At 35.4% G+C, this 16,844-nt stretch overlaps 1 protein-coding gene and 1 long non-coding RNA gene across 3 annotated transcripts in view; both read left to right on the top strand.

Moving 5' to 3' along the window:
* cyc (basic helix-loop-helix ARNT-like protein cyc) overlaps positions 1–13,813 on the top strand; it is a 34,159-nt gene extending 20,346 nt beyond the window's left edge. The window contains exons 8-13 of one of the 2 annotated variants that reach the window (XM_076416226.1): positions 2,044–2,190; positions 2,242–2,352; positions 2,413–2,495; positions 7,528–7,691; positions 13,117–13,222; positions 13,415–13,813. In XM_076416226.1, coding sequence (XP_076272341.1) covers positions 2,044–2,190; positions 2,242–2,352; positions 2,413–2,495; positions 7,528–7,691; positions 13,117–13,222; positions 13,415–13,626 — 823 coding nt within the window. In that variant the 3' untranslated portion in view covers positions 13,627–13,813. Of the gene's footprint in view, positions 1–2,043; positions 2,191–2,241; positions 2,353–2,412; positions 2,496–7,527; positions 7,692–13,116 lie in introns of both variants that reach the window. The other variant, XM_076416225.1, reaches the window with a different exon arrangement.
* A 2,152-nt stretch (positions 13,814–15,965) lies between these two features.
* On the top strand, positions 15,966–16,492 carry LOC143203927 (uncharacterized). Its single transcript, XR_013007467.1, has 3 exons — positions 15,966–16,104; positions 16,165–16,269; positions 16,355–16,492. It is a non-coding gene; the product is annotated as an uncharacterized LOC143203927 (long non-coding RNA).
* Positions 16,493–16,844: the final 352 nt, after the last annotated feature.

Genomic DNA, 16,844 nt, shown 5'->3' with positions numbered 1-16,844 from the left:
AAACCACAATGTATCGTTTACATCCGAATTTTCGATAGTACAGTACGACAGCAGACAGGCCTTGTTCTGGAAGACAACGGACGTCTCGTAACGCTGAAAATGTGGCTCTGATACGCGATAGTGTTGAAGAATCTCCAGAAACATCAATTCGGAGATATGGTTCCCAGTTACACATTTCTGCACTCAGTTTAAGGCGAATTTTAAAAACTGGTTTGAAAATGTTTCCGTACAAAATTCAATTAGTTTAAAAATTGCTACCGTGAGATCCTGATCAACGAATTGAGTACAGTAATGCAATCCTAAGGCTGTCTGGTAAAATTGAAGATTTTTCGTCTAAATTGATAATGCGCGATGAAGCCCATTTTCTTCTCAGTGGCGACCGTGGTTTGGGGAACACAGATTCCTCAATTAATTCACGAAATATCATTACATCCACTAAAAACAACTGTATGGTGTGGTATTCATGCTGGAAACATCATTGGTCCCTTTTTTTTTTGAAAATGACCAAGATGTTGCAGTTAATGTTACTGCTGAATGGTACCAAGACATGAACCGAAATTGTCTAGTACCTAAAATGGAAGAACATGGACTAGAGAGTTTGTAGTTTCGGCAAGATGGGGCCACAGCACACACCGCTCGTTAAACAATTCAATTATTGAATGACGTTTTTCCACGAAGACTAATTTCGCGAAATGGTGATTTAGCATGGCCAGCCAGATCTCCGGATTTAACAGCATGAGACTTTTTCTTACGGAGTTTTTTAAAATCAAAAGTTTATGTGAATAAGCTCCAAACTATTCAATATCTTAAATACAATATTCTTCACGAAATTGAAAAAATTTAGCCTCAGATGTTGCAGGATGTCATGAAAAATGCCTTAAAAGGAGCGGAAAATTACATAGCGAATCGCGGTCACCATTTAGTCGATATAATTTTTCAATCATAACGAAAAAAAATGTAAACACCAAAGAAACTTTTTATGAAAACGAAACTTACTTATCTTTTCTTTGAGCAAAGTTATAGGTGATCAAAATGGTAGCGGAACTTTGCACGTTGTATATCTCGAAAAAACAGCATTCTTTAAATTCCTAGCCATAGGAGCGGGTATGCAACGAACTAATTAGAAATACATTATATTAGAAAAATTTGTCCTTACATGTACATCGTAAGATAAGAGCCTGAGGGCAGCTTGAGTGGTTAAGAAGGACTTATTTTTTCTTGCTGTCTATTTAGATAAAAGAAATATACAAATAAAATTAAACAAGCTGCTGCATCGAAGTAAGAGATATCTGTGTCCCAATTGTGAGGAACCAATGTTCGCTTCCCATATTATAAGAAAATATAAAACGTATTATGGAGGTCTTCGTTAATTTATTGAATGAAACTATGTTTCCCTTAACACTTTATTAATAACACTAACTGTTATATATCTTATTAACTAATGAAAATGTATGAATGTTTGATCATTGAATGGATGATTGTTGATTGAATGTAAGATGCTTGAACGTCGAACGATGAATGCATCTGCTGTCTATTTTTCTGCGTGCCCTTGGTCGTTTTTGGTTAATCTTATTCTGTGGCCAGTTCGCGATAAGAAGAAGAGGCCTGACGTCACCATAGTATTAACTATTAGAAGAAGTCGTTGGTTCGTTCAGGAATGTTTTCTTGTCTCGAAATAATTTATTTTATTTCCTTAAACAAATCGGTCTTTATTTTAAAATATAATTTTGCCTTGTACACAGATTCATTTTGTATTTATTGATTATTTATTTATTTGTTTGTATATACATTTGTTTTCTTGTAATATTTATTATGCAAGTTTTGTCACGGATTTTTTTTATTTATTTCTAAATTATATACATTATAACTCTCAATGAATGGTTGCCTAATTGTTCTGGGTTTTCTTAGAACGTGTGACAGAAGGAGGGGTTCTAGCCTCTTAGTTTTCGTTAATTCTTCTTGGTCTGTCTCCAAAATCCTCAATTGAACATCTTTCTCATACACTAATATTCGCAAATAACTAATCTACTGTAACAATATTAGGGCCACCCTGGTTTTGGGCTTCTTGCCGCAAGAACTTCTAGGAACCAGCATGTACGAGTATTACCATAACGACGATATTTCCTTACTGGCGGAACGACACAAAATGGTTCTCCAAACGAACGAGCACGTCGTGACCAGTATTTACAGGTGAGTCTATCAAATGTAGGACCCTCATATCGATTAAATCTGGTTTCTTAGGTTCCGTACGAAGGACGGGGGCTTCGTCCGATTGCAAAGCGATTGGAGATCGTTCAAGAATCCCTGGACCAAGGAGATCGAACACATGATCGCGAAAAATAACCTCGTGCTGTAAATATTTCCGCGAGCTTGAGTAATTCGTTAATTGTTGATGTTGTGTCTTTGGTTTAGGAGCGACTTTCGGGCGGTCGAAAGCAGTGCCACTCGAACGGACAGTTTACAGGAGCAGGAAACGTACGACTTTTTTTCAGGAGGTAAACAGTAATGAATGCTTTTAAAGATATAGAGAGTTTTGGGAAAAATAGTTTCGGTTATTTTTTCATATTTTCAAAGATAATTTATTTATATACATTTCATCGGGTTAATGACAAATTTCGCCACAGAATTCGAACTCAACTATATATTGATTGTTCCATTTTAATGGATTAACTTCATTCCTAATACGGTTTCAGAGAGGAGCATGTAACTCAAGACTCAGACTGTAACTGTGTCCGAGTCCAAGTTATATATAGGGTGGGGCAAAAGTCCCGCTACATTTTGATCCTCCGCCATCTTGGTTGTGTGACGTTTAGCTCAGTTTCGCTATAAGCATTGTGTAAAAATTGTTTTGTAAAGACCAAATAAACTTATTTATCTTTTCTTAGAGCAAGTTATAGTTTATAGATAATCAAAATGCAGGACTTTTGCCACACGTTGTAAAAGGGTTGCCAAAACTAGTGTCCGAAAGAGGTGGATTTTCGTTTTGATTGTAATGTCCTTTTCGTCACACGCACTATCTTATGGTGGGTACAGACCGGGGCGAATTTCGTGGGAAAACTGAAAATGCGCATGAGCAGAACTGAATTCGGTGAACGCTCGTGATGAACACGTCTCAAAATTGGTTCAAAGTAGTAGTGCGCATGCTTTTTGCTTAGTTCCAGTGTTTGCCACAATGACTTCCAGCGCCAGGGGCCACAACTGGCCAACAAATTTGAGCGAACGTGGGAAAAATCGACGGGTATATGAATGATATATATTTTAGCTTCGAGAAAATAACCTTCTTTTTCCTTGTAATTTAATTATTACTATAAGGATGTCTTTGAATGATAGATATGTGTTTTATATCTATTAATGATCAATAATAACACATATAATTATATAAAAACCTCATTAAAACACGAAAAATTAAAATATTTATATTTTACTTGCAGAAATCTGAAATAATATTTAACTTTGATTTCTATTTTGCTAATGGTAATTAGAAAAAAGTGTGTCAAAATTATGAATTGCTTTCCTTATCTTTCATTGAAGGTAATTACATTTATTGATGGAAAGTCCATAGTACAAAGTTTGTGAAATAATATGGAAGAAGTATTTCACAGCTGATGAGAGAAAAGATGTTTAATAATCATCCCAATATAAAATAATTGTTAACAACATGAATATATTAAGTTTGCCAACTAATTTTATTTAATTCATAGAACAATGCAAACATTTTAAAACGTGACGAACATATCAACATGTAAAAATAACCACCCATTAAACGCACTATACTCAACAATCGCTCCTTAGCTTTTTTCCAAAAAAAAAACGATATCTTCGACCTAAGATATAAAGTAAAACTCACTAAACACAGTAGTTTTAGAGAAAAGAGTCACTTACCTATGTTATTCTTTAGACTGCAGATACATCACTAGTTTCAAAGTGTTACTCCTTCATTTTTTCCAAGGTATGACTCAAATTTGCTTGTTAGCAAATTTATTTTTACTTTACAATTAGAGAAGACACTAGCATAATATCCTCTTATAAGGACTGCGGCTCTTCCATCCAAATCATTTTGCACTTGTCAACTTTTATTTTTTCATACTTAGTGTGTCCATTGCGTCTGAAATAACTTAAATCCAGTTAAAAAATATTTCACCTTCAAAATAGTAATAAAATATACACAAAATACATCACGCAGCGAATATAAATGCATACCTGTCCATATAATTTCTGTCCCTATCATTGACGAATGAATTGCCTGATGACTCCATTTATACATTTTGTGCCACCAAATAAAGGTAATATTCTTAATTTAAGATTGTATTATGTCTACCTCATAGTGAAATTTACACATACACATTATTTCCTCTTGGGACTGAATCTTCTGGTGATTTTGGATCATTTTTTGTAATCGTTACAGAATTGTAAATGTTTGCAATCTCTTCACAAATCTATAAATAGAATACTACAGCCGTATAAACATAACAGTTTCATGTTATATTCTTACCTTAAAATTTCAATATTATTCGTATTTTCTTCCTTATCAGAACTTTGTTTATTATGTTTCCGGTCATACCTACAATAATGTAATCTTTTAATAACTCTTTTAATAAACTATTAGACCGTACATATTATTTTAGCAATAAATATTGCTTTTTAGGAAAAAAACACTACACGTACCGTCGAAAAATGATTCACAAGACATTTTATTTTGGAATGCCATTGTGAAAAGTATGGTTATAGACAAAATAATTCAGGGTTCCGAACAAAACGACGAAAACCGTCAGATGATTTTTGCAAGCCCAAACTTTCCGAGAAGAACAGAACGTTCAACTCTGTACTCACCATTAGAGAAGCAAATATTCCTGCAGCTTTGCCGACTCGGCTTATTACTTAAGCTGCATATGCCGCTTTCTTCTCTTGTATTACCGATCCGAAGTACTTGAAGTTCTGCAGTTGCTCTAACTGGACCCCGTTGATATTTTCAATAGCAATCCTTCGGTTGTGGTCCCTTTTTCATAAATTCTCAAACTATATAGCTCAACAATATTTTTTTTATTTTTTTTTATTTTTTTTTTATTACTCTTCGTGAGTCCACAATCTGCCCTATTGGCAATAAGTATTTCTTCTGTTTATATTATATATACATGGCATGTAGAAAATCACTTCATTAAGCAATCTTCTGTATAAAATATTATCTTAATTAATTAGTCTTATTCTAATGCTTATTCTAAACTCTACATATGTCCAGTAATCAGATCAGGTGGTGTTAAACGTTTTAGTCTACGCACTTCACTATCACGTCGCATATTTAGCTGGTTAGCGAGTACATTGGGATGCACTGACACTCTTTCGAAGTACTTCACACAAACACGTTAGATTACACTCGTTATAGGTTCTAGAGGAATATCGCGTTGTATCACTTTATTTGAAATATAGTACGGAGCATCAACAATGGCACACAACACCTTATTTTGGAACCGTTGAATGATGGATATATTAGATTTGCTGGCGGTACCCCATAGTTGAATTCCATATGTCCAAATGGGCTTGAGTATAGACTCATACAGCAATACCTTGTTATCTAATGATAACTTGGATTTGCGCCCAATGAGCCAATACATTTGATATAATTTTAGTCCTAGTTGTTTCCGTTTAGAGAGTATGTGCTTCTTCCAGGTTACGCGTCGATCTAAATGCATACCAAGATATTTAACATGCTCTGCTTGGGGGAGTTGAGCTCAACAATATGTACAAAGAAAGCTAAAAAAAGCTAGAAAAGCAAAAGCTGTACCAGCAAATATAGCGCTATCATTAGCGAGCATCAGTTCATTTAAGTAGCATCATATACTCCATGTATGTTTAAACACTTGTTGAATAATTACATCCACTATTTTGTTGAAAACAGTGGAAAGACGACTTCCCCTTGGTGAAACCGGTGTTCTTAAATGAATTTGACAGATCTTTCATGACATGTCTCCAGAACTTTTAAGAGAATATGTTGAGATTTCAAAATAACCAATCAATAAAGATTGGTTTGTGTGATTTTGATAACTACTTTTCCAACAATTGATATGAGACTCATTTCTCGATAGATTCTACAATGTTTACTATCTCCGTTTTTCAGTATAAAAACAATTATCCCTATCTTCCATTTTGAGGGTATTCCCTTCCTATCACCAAATTTACACGAGCAGAATGTGAAGCCGTTGAAATAATGTTTCTCCAGTGGCCTTGATCATTGTCACTACATTGTCGACTCCGTCGGTCTTATCACATTTTCAAGATTTTATTATCGTTGGCAATTCGTCCAATGTTGGCTCGTCATCAGCAAATTAAGTTTATAGTATGTCAATTGCTGGGAGATTCCTTCCAGCAATTGAAGTCCTTCCATCTTTCGAAACATCTTGTAATTTTATGAAGGATCCATGTGCTTTTTGAGTGTTGTCGTTGGTAGATTTACTTTTACTTAATAAACGTTAATTACGTTAAAATATACTTGAGAGTGCCTAGAATATCTTCTTCTTTTGGTTCAAAATTATGGTTCCGTACACTCTAGAAATTTTTATGAAAATACGAGAGAAAAATTGAATCTTGGATGGATTTTTAATAGGAAAAAAAAGAACAGCGGATAATAATATATAAATTGATAATATTACCAAAAAATGTTTTTCAGTGTTTAAAATAATATATTAATTTTCGTTAAATAAGTAGGGCTAGATCTTTTTAAGCATCTAAAAATTTCATACATTTGTTTGCTTGTATAGGGACTTATTTATAAAGTCCTTCATTATTGTTTTACTGCCTTTTCTATAATTTTTCTCAACATTTCAGAACTGTGTATTAGCTACTTTTATATAGATCGAATAATTAGAACATCTGATTAGTATACTGAGCGGTATATCAGTTTTGATTTCCGGGATGTTCAGGGATGAAAATACACTTACATTTTATGAAATTTTTTTTATAAAAGTAATAAGTGGTAAAGTAGATAGAATGGTCTACTTTATCCTGAATGGTCCTATTGTTATGATAGTTGATAGTGGGTTCGAATTCTGCTGGGCCATGGTCGTAAATTTATGTTTATGATTGTTTAATATTTGTGATTATCCTAGACAAGAGTGCAAAATCCGACAAGGAAAACGATCTCAGTCACGCCAGTAATCAGGGTTGGTAAGACTGGATGTATTCTGGGATGATTTCTAAGGTGGTCACTCGCCAGTCGGTAGGTCTAATGCCGAGGACCGTGGTTGGGCGACCACGTTAAATTGTAGATCTAGTCCAGATAAATACCAGTTGGTAAAAAAGGGACCTTAAAATATATAAAAAATATATTTTAAGAATAATAAGTGGTAATACATAAAACATGTACACTACGAGCGCTATACCAGTCGCAAAACAAAAATAAGCAAAGAGCTGTTGCTAATTGACCAAAATTAGTTCTTGCAGTAATTTATTTTATACAGAATCTTTATAAGAGTTGGTATGAGATAAGTGGAAAATTTGATAATATCGAGGATGTTTTTATTTGGGTATTTGCAGCGAACGGGAAGGACATGCAGAGTTTGATCAGTACCCACGTGGAGGCTAGTAAGATTGGACGCCAAATAGCCGATCAGGTCCTGGATCTTCAACGACGCAGCGCCGATTCCTGTTCTGCAAGTCCCGAGGAGTCGGCGGTTACCTCCGACTTGACCGGTAGCGAGGTACGTAGTACTCCCACGTAGTCGCCATTAGTATCGTAAAGTCTTGGTAGCTGGTTCTCTGAAGTAGCACATGAACACTTATTTCTACTTCAGATTATTTTGGCGGTTTCTTTTCCAGAAAATATCGAAGAAGAAGAAAAATTCGATTGAAAAATTCCCGGCCTACCATAGTAAAACACTTTATTTGGCAATTTTATTTTATTCAATATAATTCCCTTCAAGGGTGATACAGTTATTATAGCGACCCTCCAACTTTTCGATCCCATTTTTGTCGTACAATTTGTCCTTTGCTTCAATATATGGCTCAGTTTTGGCGATCACATATTCTTTCGATGAGAATTTCTTCCCAGCGAGCATTCTTTTGAGATCTGAGAACAGGAAATAGTCGCTGGTGGTCAGATCTGGAGAATACGGTGGATGAGGAAGCTATTTGAAGCCCAATTCATGGATTTTTGCCATAGTTTTCACTGACTTATGACACGGTGCATTGTCTTGGTGAAGCAGCACTTTCTTTTTCTTCAAATGCGGCCGTTTTTCGGCGATTTCATTCTTTAAACGGCCCAATAACGCTGTGTAATAGTCGCTGTTGATGGTCCTTCCTTTTTCAAGGTAGTCAATGAAAATTATTCCATGCGCATCACAAAATACAGACGCCATAACCTTGCCAGCTGACTATGGCATTTTCCCACGCTTTGGAACGGGTTCATTGTGTGCAGTCCATTCGGATGACTCTCGATTGGATTTCGGAGAGAAATGATGGAGCCACGTTTCATCCATTGTCACATATCGGTGCAATAACTCGGGTATATTACGCTTGATCATCTTCAAACACTGCTCTGAATCATCAACTCGTCGTTGTTTTTAGTCAAAAGTGAGCTCGCACGGCACCCACTTTGCACAGAGCTTTCTCATATCCAAATATTCGTGATTGATATGATGTAGACGTTCAGTTGATATCTTGTGATATCCTTAGAGTGTCTGCTATTTCCTTCAATTTCAGTTTACGGTCATTCAAAATCATTTTGTAGATGTTTTCGTCGGTAACAACCTCTTTTGAGCGTCCACTGCCTTCACCGTCTTCGGTGCTCATTTCACCACGTCTAAACCTAGCATACCAATACTTGATGGTTGATTTTCCTGGGTCAGTGTCCGGAAACTCGGCATCAAGCCAAGTTTTTGCTTCAACTGTATTTTTTCCCTTCAACAAGCAATATTTTATAATCACGCGATATTCCTTTTTATCCATTTTTTTCGCAATAACAAAAGTTGCTTGACTCATAATGCTATAATTCACAAACTAATGATCCGACAACTGTCATATATATACACGCATCTTTTGAGGGTTAGGACTAACTAAAAACATATGGATGTAATTCTAGTAGCGCCATCTATGTGTTAGGCCGAGGACTTTTCAATTGGCCTGTTATTATCTAGTGGATTATATTCATTATTTTTATGCTATTTATTTATTATTAAAACATAAAAGTTGATTTTTGGTGAATTAAGGTGTTTTGTTATATTTTATTATTATTTGTTATAATTTTTGTTAATCGTTCTTCTAAATATGAAACGATTATAGTTGAACACGACACAACGTCCACCAATGTCCACATTCGAATTGCTCGTGAATGAATAATTGAAGATTTTTATGTGGTAGAAAACAGGGCTTCTAGTTTGTCCTTGAATTTGCAATTGTTTTGCACATATTTTGTTAACTTGTTTCTGAATTTGAATGCTATCAAATTAAATAAAAAAAAAAGACACAATGCGGTCTGATTAGTTCGAACACGTAAATGAATGAACCTGTCAAAGTCGTCCGGTTGTCAGACGTATACAAAATTGTTGAAAACAATAGTGATAAGAGGTTATAGCCCTAACCTATAAATTATTGTGTCTGTATAATTAACTCTAGTTTTTAGATGTACTATAATGTTAAACTAATTTATATTTGATAACATTTTTGTTCAGTTATTTTATTTAGATTGGAATTTTGTTGTATATGAAAGCCAAACTGAACTAAAACTCAGAGGTGATGAGGCAACATTGCGACGTTTTGACGTCACAAATTTAAGTGACGCATGTACAAAATAATTTTGAATATACTATACTTGTACTTTCCTTTGCAAAATCTGCTAATTCTTCTTAGTCTAATGATCATGTGCGAACGAAGATAATCCCTGCTACTAAGACGTTTTGGTATTAACCTTCTGTGTACCATGTGACTAAAAAACCTGCCCCATAGTAGGTGGCATGTTGCATACCCCAGGCAGTAAAATGTCAAAATCAAGAATAACATTTTTTACCTGATGTATTAAGTCCGAATGACTTATGTAAATATCACAATTGTTATTATTTAGAAATCAACAATGCATAAACTATGAATTAAACAATTAAATTAAATTTAGTAGTCACTAACTTCAATTGAGATTACTGGATTTCAAATTACTGGAGTCTTGCCATTCAGCATTTTCCATACGTATAGCAGTACGACATTTTGTACATATGTACAAAATGTCATGTATGTTCCTCTGTCCTTCTTTCTAGAACATTTTGAGCATTTCTGCATCATATTAGGCCTTTTTGCTTTTACATTTTCAGAACAATGTTCAAAGTATTTACTGATACCGTTGCGCAAGTCTTTTGTAAACATTGGTCTTCTTGTATACAAATGGTCTTTTATTCAAAAAATGTCCAATTCATGAATAAACTTTGATCTCAAATTTGGTTTGTTTCCCTCTATCCCATTATCAATCATATGTACGATCGTACTATTTATTCATTCATACATGATTGAGTAATATTGCGTTGGAATACTACTTTTGGTCTGATTATAAAATGTTATCACAGCTGGTTTTTGTTTACTTCCGGTTGCACAATCAATTTCTTTGTCATGATGTCAACGACGACATCAGATATATCAATTCACGTGGCTTTGGGACGTAAGATAATATAATCTCGTCTTTTTGAAATTCAAATATTGGTCTATTTGGTTCACGACTTGTCTTGTGTAAACTTGTGATACCTAATACATTTCTTTAGTTTCGTAAGTAGTAAGACAATTGTCCCTGGCAACATTCCGAAATAATTGTGATACACATTGTACTAATCGATCCTCAAGCTCATAAGGCTTGTTTTGGACTGTTTCCTACAATATACTTCCATATTTAGGTTGTAAAACTACTTTCTATCCATCAAAGCATATATTTTAATACCGCACTTTGCCGATTTTGCAGGAATGTACTGGTGGAAGTTACCTCATCCTCTAAAAGTAATTAGTTCTTCATCAATTCTAAGGTTTTCATATGGGATATAAGCATCTTGACAGTTTTTTTTATGAAAAGTTCAATAATGTGTCTTACTGGAACTAAACAGTCAGTCTTTGTTCTCTCGTGTAGTCTTAAGGTGTTCAACAAGAAAGAAAATCTGTTTCTATTCATTGCATCCCGAAAAATGTTTTTCCCAGTATCATCAGTGGCCTATAAATCTATTGTACTTGGGCGACCAAAACGCACCGAGCCTAATAATAATTCAAAAAAGTGCTCTCATCTCTTCCTTCGCTATCTCCGTTTGTTGATTATCACTGGTAGTTAAGTGTATTTTTCCATTAGTGCAATTCATAATCTCGCTAATCATATCATTCGAAATAAATAAACTAAAACCGTCAAGAGGTGACTTAATGGGTAATAATAACAGATCAATTGAAAAGTCCCCGGCTTACCATAGTAAAACACATTTTTTTTGGCAAAATTAGTTTTTTATACAACTTAATTTCCTTCAAGGGTTATACACTGATTATAGCGACCCTCCAACTTCACGATACCATTTTTGTAGTACGATTTGTGCTTCGGTTCAAAATAGGCCTCAGTTTCGGCGATCATCTCTTCATTCGACGAAAATTTCTTCCCAGAGAGCATTCTTTTGAGATCTGTGAACAGGCGCTGGGGGCCAGATCTGGAGAACACGGTGGATGAGGAACCCATTCGAAGCCCAATACATGGATTTTTGCCATCGTTTTCACTGACTTGTGACACGGGGTGTTGTCTTGGTGAAGCAGCACTTTTTTTCTTCAAATTGGACCATTTTTCGACGTTTTAGTTCTTCAAACGGTCCAATGATGCTATTTAATAGTTGCTGTTGATGGTCCTTTTTCAAGGTATTCAATGAAAATTATTCTATGCTTATCCCAAAATACAGACGCCATAACCTTGCCAGCTGACTGTTGTATTTTTCCACACTTTGGAGCGGGTTAATCATGTGCACTCCACTCGGATGACTGTCGACGCAAAAACTCGAGTTTATTACGCCTAATCATTTTCAAACACTGCTCTGAATCATCAACTCGTCGTTGTTTTTAGTCAAAAGTGAGCTCGCGCGGCACCCACTTTGCACAGAGCTTTTTCATACCCAAATATCCGGGAATGATATGATGTACACGTTCAGCTAATATATTTAGAGTATCTGCTATTTCATTCAGTTTCAATTTACGTTTACAGTTACAATTACAGTTGGTAAGAACCTCTTTTGGGCGTCCACTGCGTTACCCATCTTCGGTGCTCATTTCACCACGTCTAAACTTAGCATACCAATCCTTGATGGTTGATTTTCCTGGGGTAGTAAATTTTTGCTTCAACTGTATTTTTCCCTTCAAAAAGCAATATTTTATCAACACGCGAAATTCCTTTTCATCGATTTTTCTCACAATAACAAAAGTTGCTTCAGTAAAAATGGTATAATTCACAAACTAATGATCCGACAGCTGTCAAATTTATACACGCATCTTCTGAGGGTTATTTAATGGTGCTTTAATTATAGTTTGTGTCAGGCCGAGGACTTTTCAAATGACATGTTATTTTCAGCTCAGCTACGAATGTTGTTTTTTTCATGGGTTTTTTTGCCATCTCGTTGCTCCATATTTATGATTATCACGATTTTTAAATTTTAAAACAGCCGGCTTATTTGGCGCTGCGGTAAAGGCGACAGGACGCTCCACCTAATGTTGCGATAGTCGCGAGTTCGAATCCTGCTGGGGCATGGTCGTAATTTTATGTTTGTGGTTGTTTAATATTTGTGATTGTCCTAGGCAAGAGTGCAAAATCCGACGAGGAATATGATCCCAGTCAAGCCAGTAAACAGGCTGGGTAAGATCGGATGTTTTCTGTGATGATTTCTAAGTTGTTCCCTCGCCAGTCAGTAGGCTTAATACCGAGGGCTGTGGTTCGTAGCCCACGTTAAACTGTGTAGGTCCACTCCAAATAAACCTCTAGTTGGTAAAAGACTTTAAAATATAGATTTTTTTAAACAGTTGCGAATTTTTAAGAATTTTTAAGGCTGGTGTGCCCCATAACCCACATGGTACACCCAAGGTTAATGGATAATGGAAACTTATAGATACCGGTGCTTGTTTTTTGACTTAATTCTGTCGCAGGGACATATCTCCACCAGCGACCCTTACCGGCCGAACGAGGTGCTCCAGGACATGGTCCCCTCGCACGACCACTACCTGGACCAATCGGCGAAGCCCAGCGATCCCGGTAAACATCCCCTTAGTGTTTACGTAGATCCCCTGGTAGATTACCTTAGCGAAAAGTACCACCACCACCACCACCACCATAACCACCATCAGCAGCCGCCCTATCCCGACCCACGCCGTCGCAAACTGTCACGCTTATCACCCCCCTATCTGTCCGGCGCCTCCTCCGACGCTGAATGTTCGCCTGTGTCAGTTCTAGGCGGCGGGTCGACGTCGGCAGACGGCGCCACCGAGATCTCGGACATCATCGAGTCGGCGGACATCCGCGCGTGTCCCGCCACCAACAATGCCACGATGGACGGCAACGACGAGGCGGCCATGGCGGTGATCATGAGCCTGCTGGAGGCGGACGCCGGTCTCGGCGGTCCCGTGGACTTTTCCGGCCTGCCCTGGCCGCTACCTTGACCAGATTAAGATACCTGTTATTACGTTAATTTATTTTAATTGTTTTATTTATATGCTGTAGATATCCGTGTGTTTGTGTTTGATTCCGTGTCCGCCGCGCGATGCGGTTTTGTTTTTTTTGTTATCTTCATGTGCGAGGAATAGTTTCCTTTTTTTGTTTCTCACTAAATATAAAAGCGAATAACCATCATGTGTTTTATTGCGTTGGTAAGGGTGTTTTATTTTCAGGATTTACAGTAGGTGGCCAAAATTATTAGGGACGGTACTCGCAGTACAGTATTTACATCATATATTGTTTATTATATTTGTTTAAATAAAGGTTATTTGATCTTAAATAGGTAAAGTGGCAACACGGTAAACGCCCGTCATTTGTCAGTTGTGTTACGTTTCTTCTCATTCAGTCATTTTCGGTTAAAACAAGCGTATTGTCTTAATTGTATTGTTATAATATTTATAACTCCATTACTTTTAAATAGACTCTGTGTCTAAAACAATCAAGAGGTAAGCAATGATTCGTATAATAGTACTTCTGCTATGTATTGTCCACGAATATATTCAAATTGTCAACTTTTCAAGATGGGTGAGACTTTAGACACGTCTCCAAGAAAATATAGAGAGACACAAACGTTATTACTGCACTCCACACATTCCCAGCGAAAGATAGCAGCTATAGCTGGAGTCAAAATCTGTCGCCAATCGAATTCAAATTAAAATTGATAATAAAAAACCTCTTGAAGCAAATCGTTTTGGCAAATGTGACAGAAAAAAAATTACCATACCAAAAATCTACGATACCAAATGACTCATAAAAAACATGTTGGAACTCACCAAACGGGCCATTGAAAAAGGAGTGATTACCACCAAGCATCAGTTAATTGAAACTATCATCAGAATGGCATCACAACTCCGAAATCCATCCAGTAAGATGCAAAAACATGTATTGAGAGCATGCTTCAACGCACGGAAGCTCTTATTGTGGTAAAGGGTGCCATCACCAAATATTAATTCCGTTATTTTTTAATAAATTTAAAAGATTAAAATTACTGAAACAAGGACTTTGTACTTGTACTTATACTTTTTATGATCCTGATAGATTACAGATACAAATAAAAAATATAGTCTCTTCAAAACAGTAGTGACTCACGTCATCAATATGTGCCTGTCGAAAGTTATAAATTCGTTTAACAGTCAGACACTATCTTCCTTCTCATTTTATTCTATTTAAAAAGAGATAGAATGCTGTTAAGGAAGTTTGAACATGTAACCGAAAGAGCCTGTAAAAGTTGTCCGTTTGTCAAACGTCTGCAAAATTCTTCAAAATATAATTACGGGTTATGAACCGCCCTGGTTTTTATTGAAATTTTTTTGTGTGTGTTGCAGCTGCACTGAATATTAGTGCGGGAACTAATAAACCTGAATATTAGTCACTAAAATATCTCAAAAAATATAATCTTAAATTCACCAAAAAGAAACCGTATTTATGCGAAACAGGTGATGAATTAAGATCAGCTTGATGTTAGCTGTATCAGAGATCGAATATACGAAATATATAAAAACAGTAAGTAGTTTTTTAAATCGAAACATAATTTAATACAATTATTTCAGAGAAAATTGTTAGCCTGGAAAGTATACATAAAAAACAAAAGATATACAGCTATTTGAGGGATGTAAAACATCCCTTCATACATTGTTGGGTAATATAGGATTTAACTGGTGTAAAGATAAGCCACGACGGGGTTTAGTGAACTTCCAGGCAGTGCTTTTAAAAGAATACAATTTTTAAAATCATATAACAAAATCAAGGAAGAACTATTACAACAAGACAACAAAACTTGATGGCAAAAGGTAAACGTGGGAATAATTATCGATTAGGTTTTGTTAGTCATAACATTTATTAATAATTCTTTGCAGACATATAGTTCTTCATGCTGGTAACAGGAATGGTTTTATTCCTGGTGCAGAATTAGTGTTTTCCTCTCAGAACAAGGGTGACTACCATGGAGAAATGAACGGTAACTTGGTTTTGCTGTAGTTTGAAAATCAGCTTTTAAAGTACTTGGAGGAACCATCAGTTGTTGTTATGTACAATGTACCATATCATAGTACACTGGTGGAGAAGATCCCAACAATTAAATGCAATTATTCCATGCAATTAAAGAATGGTTTGAAGTACATAAAATAAGTAATCAAATTGTTACACGGTAATTATAGATGAAATATTTAATTGCATTTTATGTAATTTACTTTCTTAAAAATAAGCCTGAGAAAAGAGACATGGTAGATCAGATTGCTGAATGTTATGGCCACAGAGTATTACCTCTTCCCCCCTATCACTGTATATTTAACACAATGGAGTTGATATAGGGTATGATTGCAAAGAATTATTACAATAGACATTCAGATCGTGGAGGATATTCAAACCAGAACTGTCTGGATTTATGGAAAGAGGCATTGTCGAAAATAACTTCTTCGGTTTGGGTGAGCTCGATCATTTTTTGATAGATTGGAAATAAACAACTTAGTTATTGACTTGATTAGTGTTTCTGAAAGTGTGAGTGATTGAATAAAACTTTATGAATGGTGGTTTATGATTCAATGCTGACAATTACCAAGACAGGATGATGAAAAAGGAAACAACTAAAGGTCAGTTTCCAATTAATATACTTTAACTGTAGGAAATTATATTCTAGAGTGTTAAAGCTTTATGAGCATGTGTGTTATTTTTCAGAATATACATGAAGATTTGGTTAAAATGTATGAGGAGAGAAATAATACTGTTTGGAGATATGGCAAATGCATTAAGTAGAATGCAGTGATTATGTGTAGTTTTATCAATAAAGATGTATACAGGCAGTAACAGAACAAACTAAGGAGAAATATAGTGATATCAAAATGACTTTACAAGGAAACATTGCATTGAACCAAACAAGAATTAAGTGTAAGAGATAAATATGCTTTCTAATGAAAGTAAAATGTATTACTCAGATATACAGTTGTTAATTAGGTGGATTAGGCCTTCGGGAGATACCATTGCATAAAAAAACACCACTAGAACTCTATATAAATGATTGTGTCTGTATAATTAATTATAGTTTTAATTTCTTCGATAATATATACATTAGATGTACTATAATGTTAAAATAAATGATAATACAAAACATTTTTGTTTCATTATTTTATTTAGACTAGAATTTTTTTATATGTCATAGCCATTATGT

The sequence above is a fragment of the Rhynchophorus ferrugineus genome, unplaced genomic scaffold (assembly GCF_030347505.1).
Source record: "Rhynchophorus ferrugineus isolate W39M unplaced genomic scaffold, kcgeb_rfMv2 rfM10, whole genome shotgun sequence".
Lineage (NCBI taxonomy): Eukaryota > Metazoa > Arthropoda > Insecta > Coleoptera > Curculionidae > Rhynchophorus > Rhynchophorus ferrugineus.
Note: the sequence above shows the minus strand (reverse complement) of the source record. Positions and strands in the feature narration are given on the sequence as shown.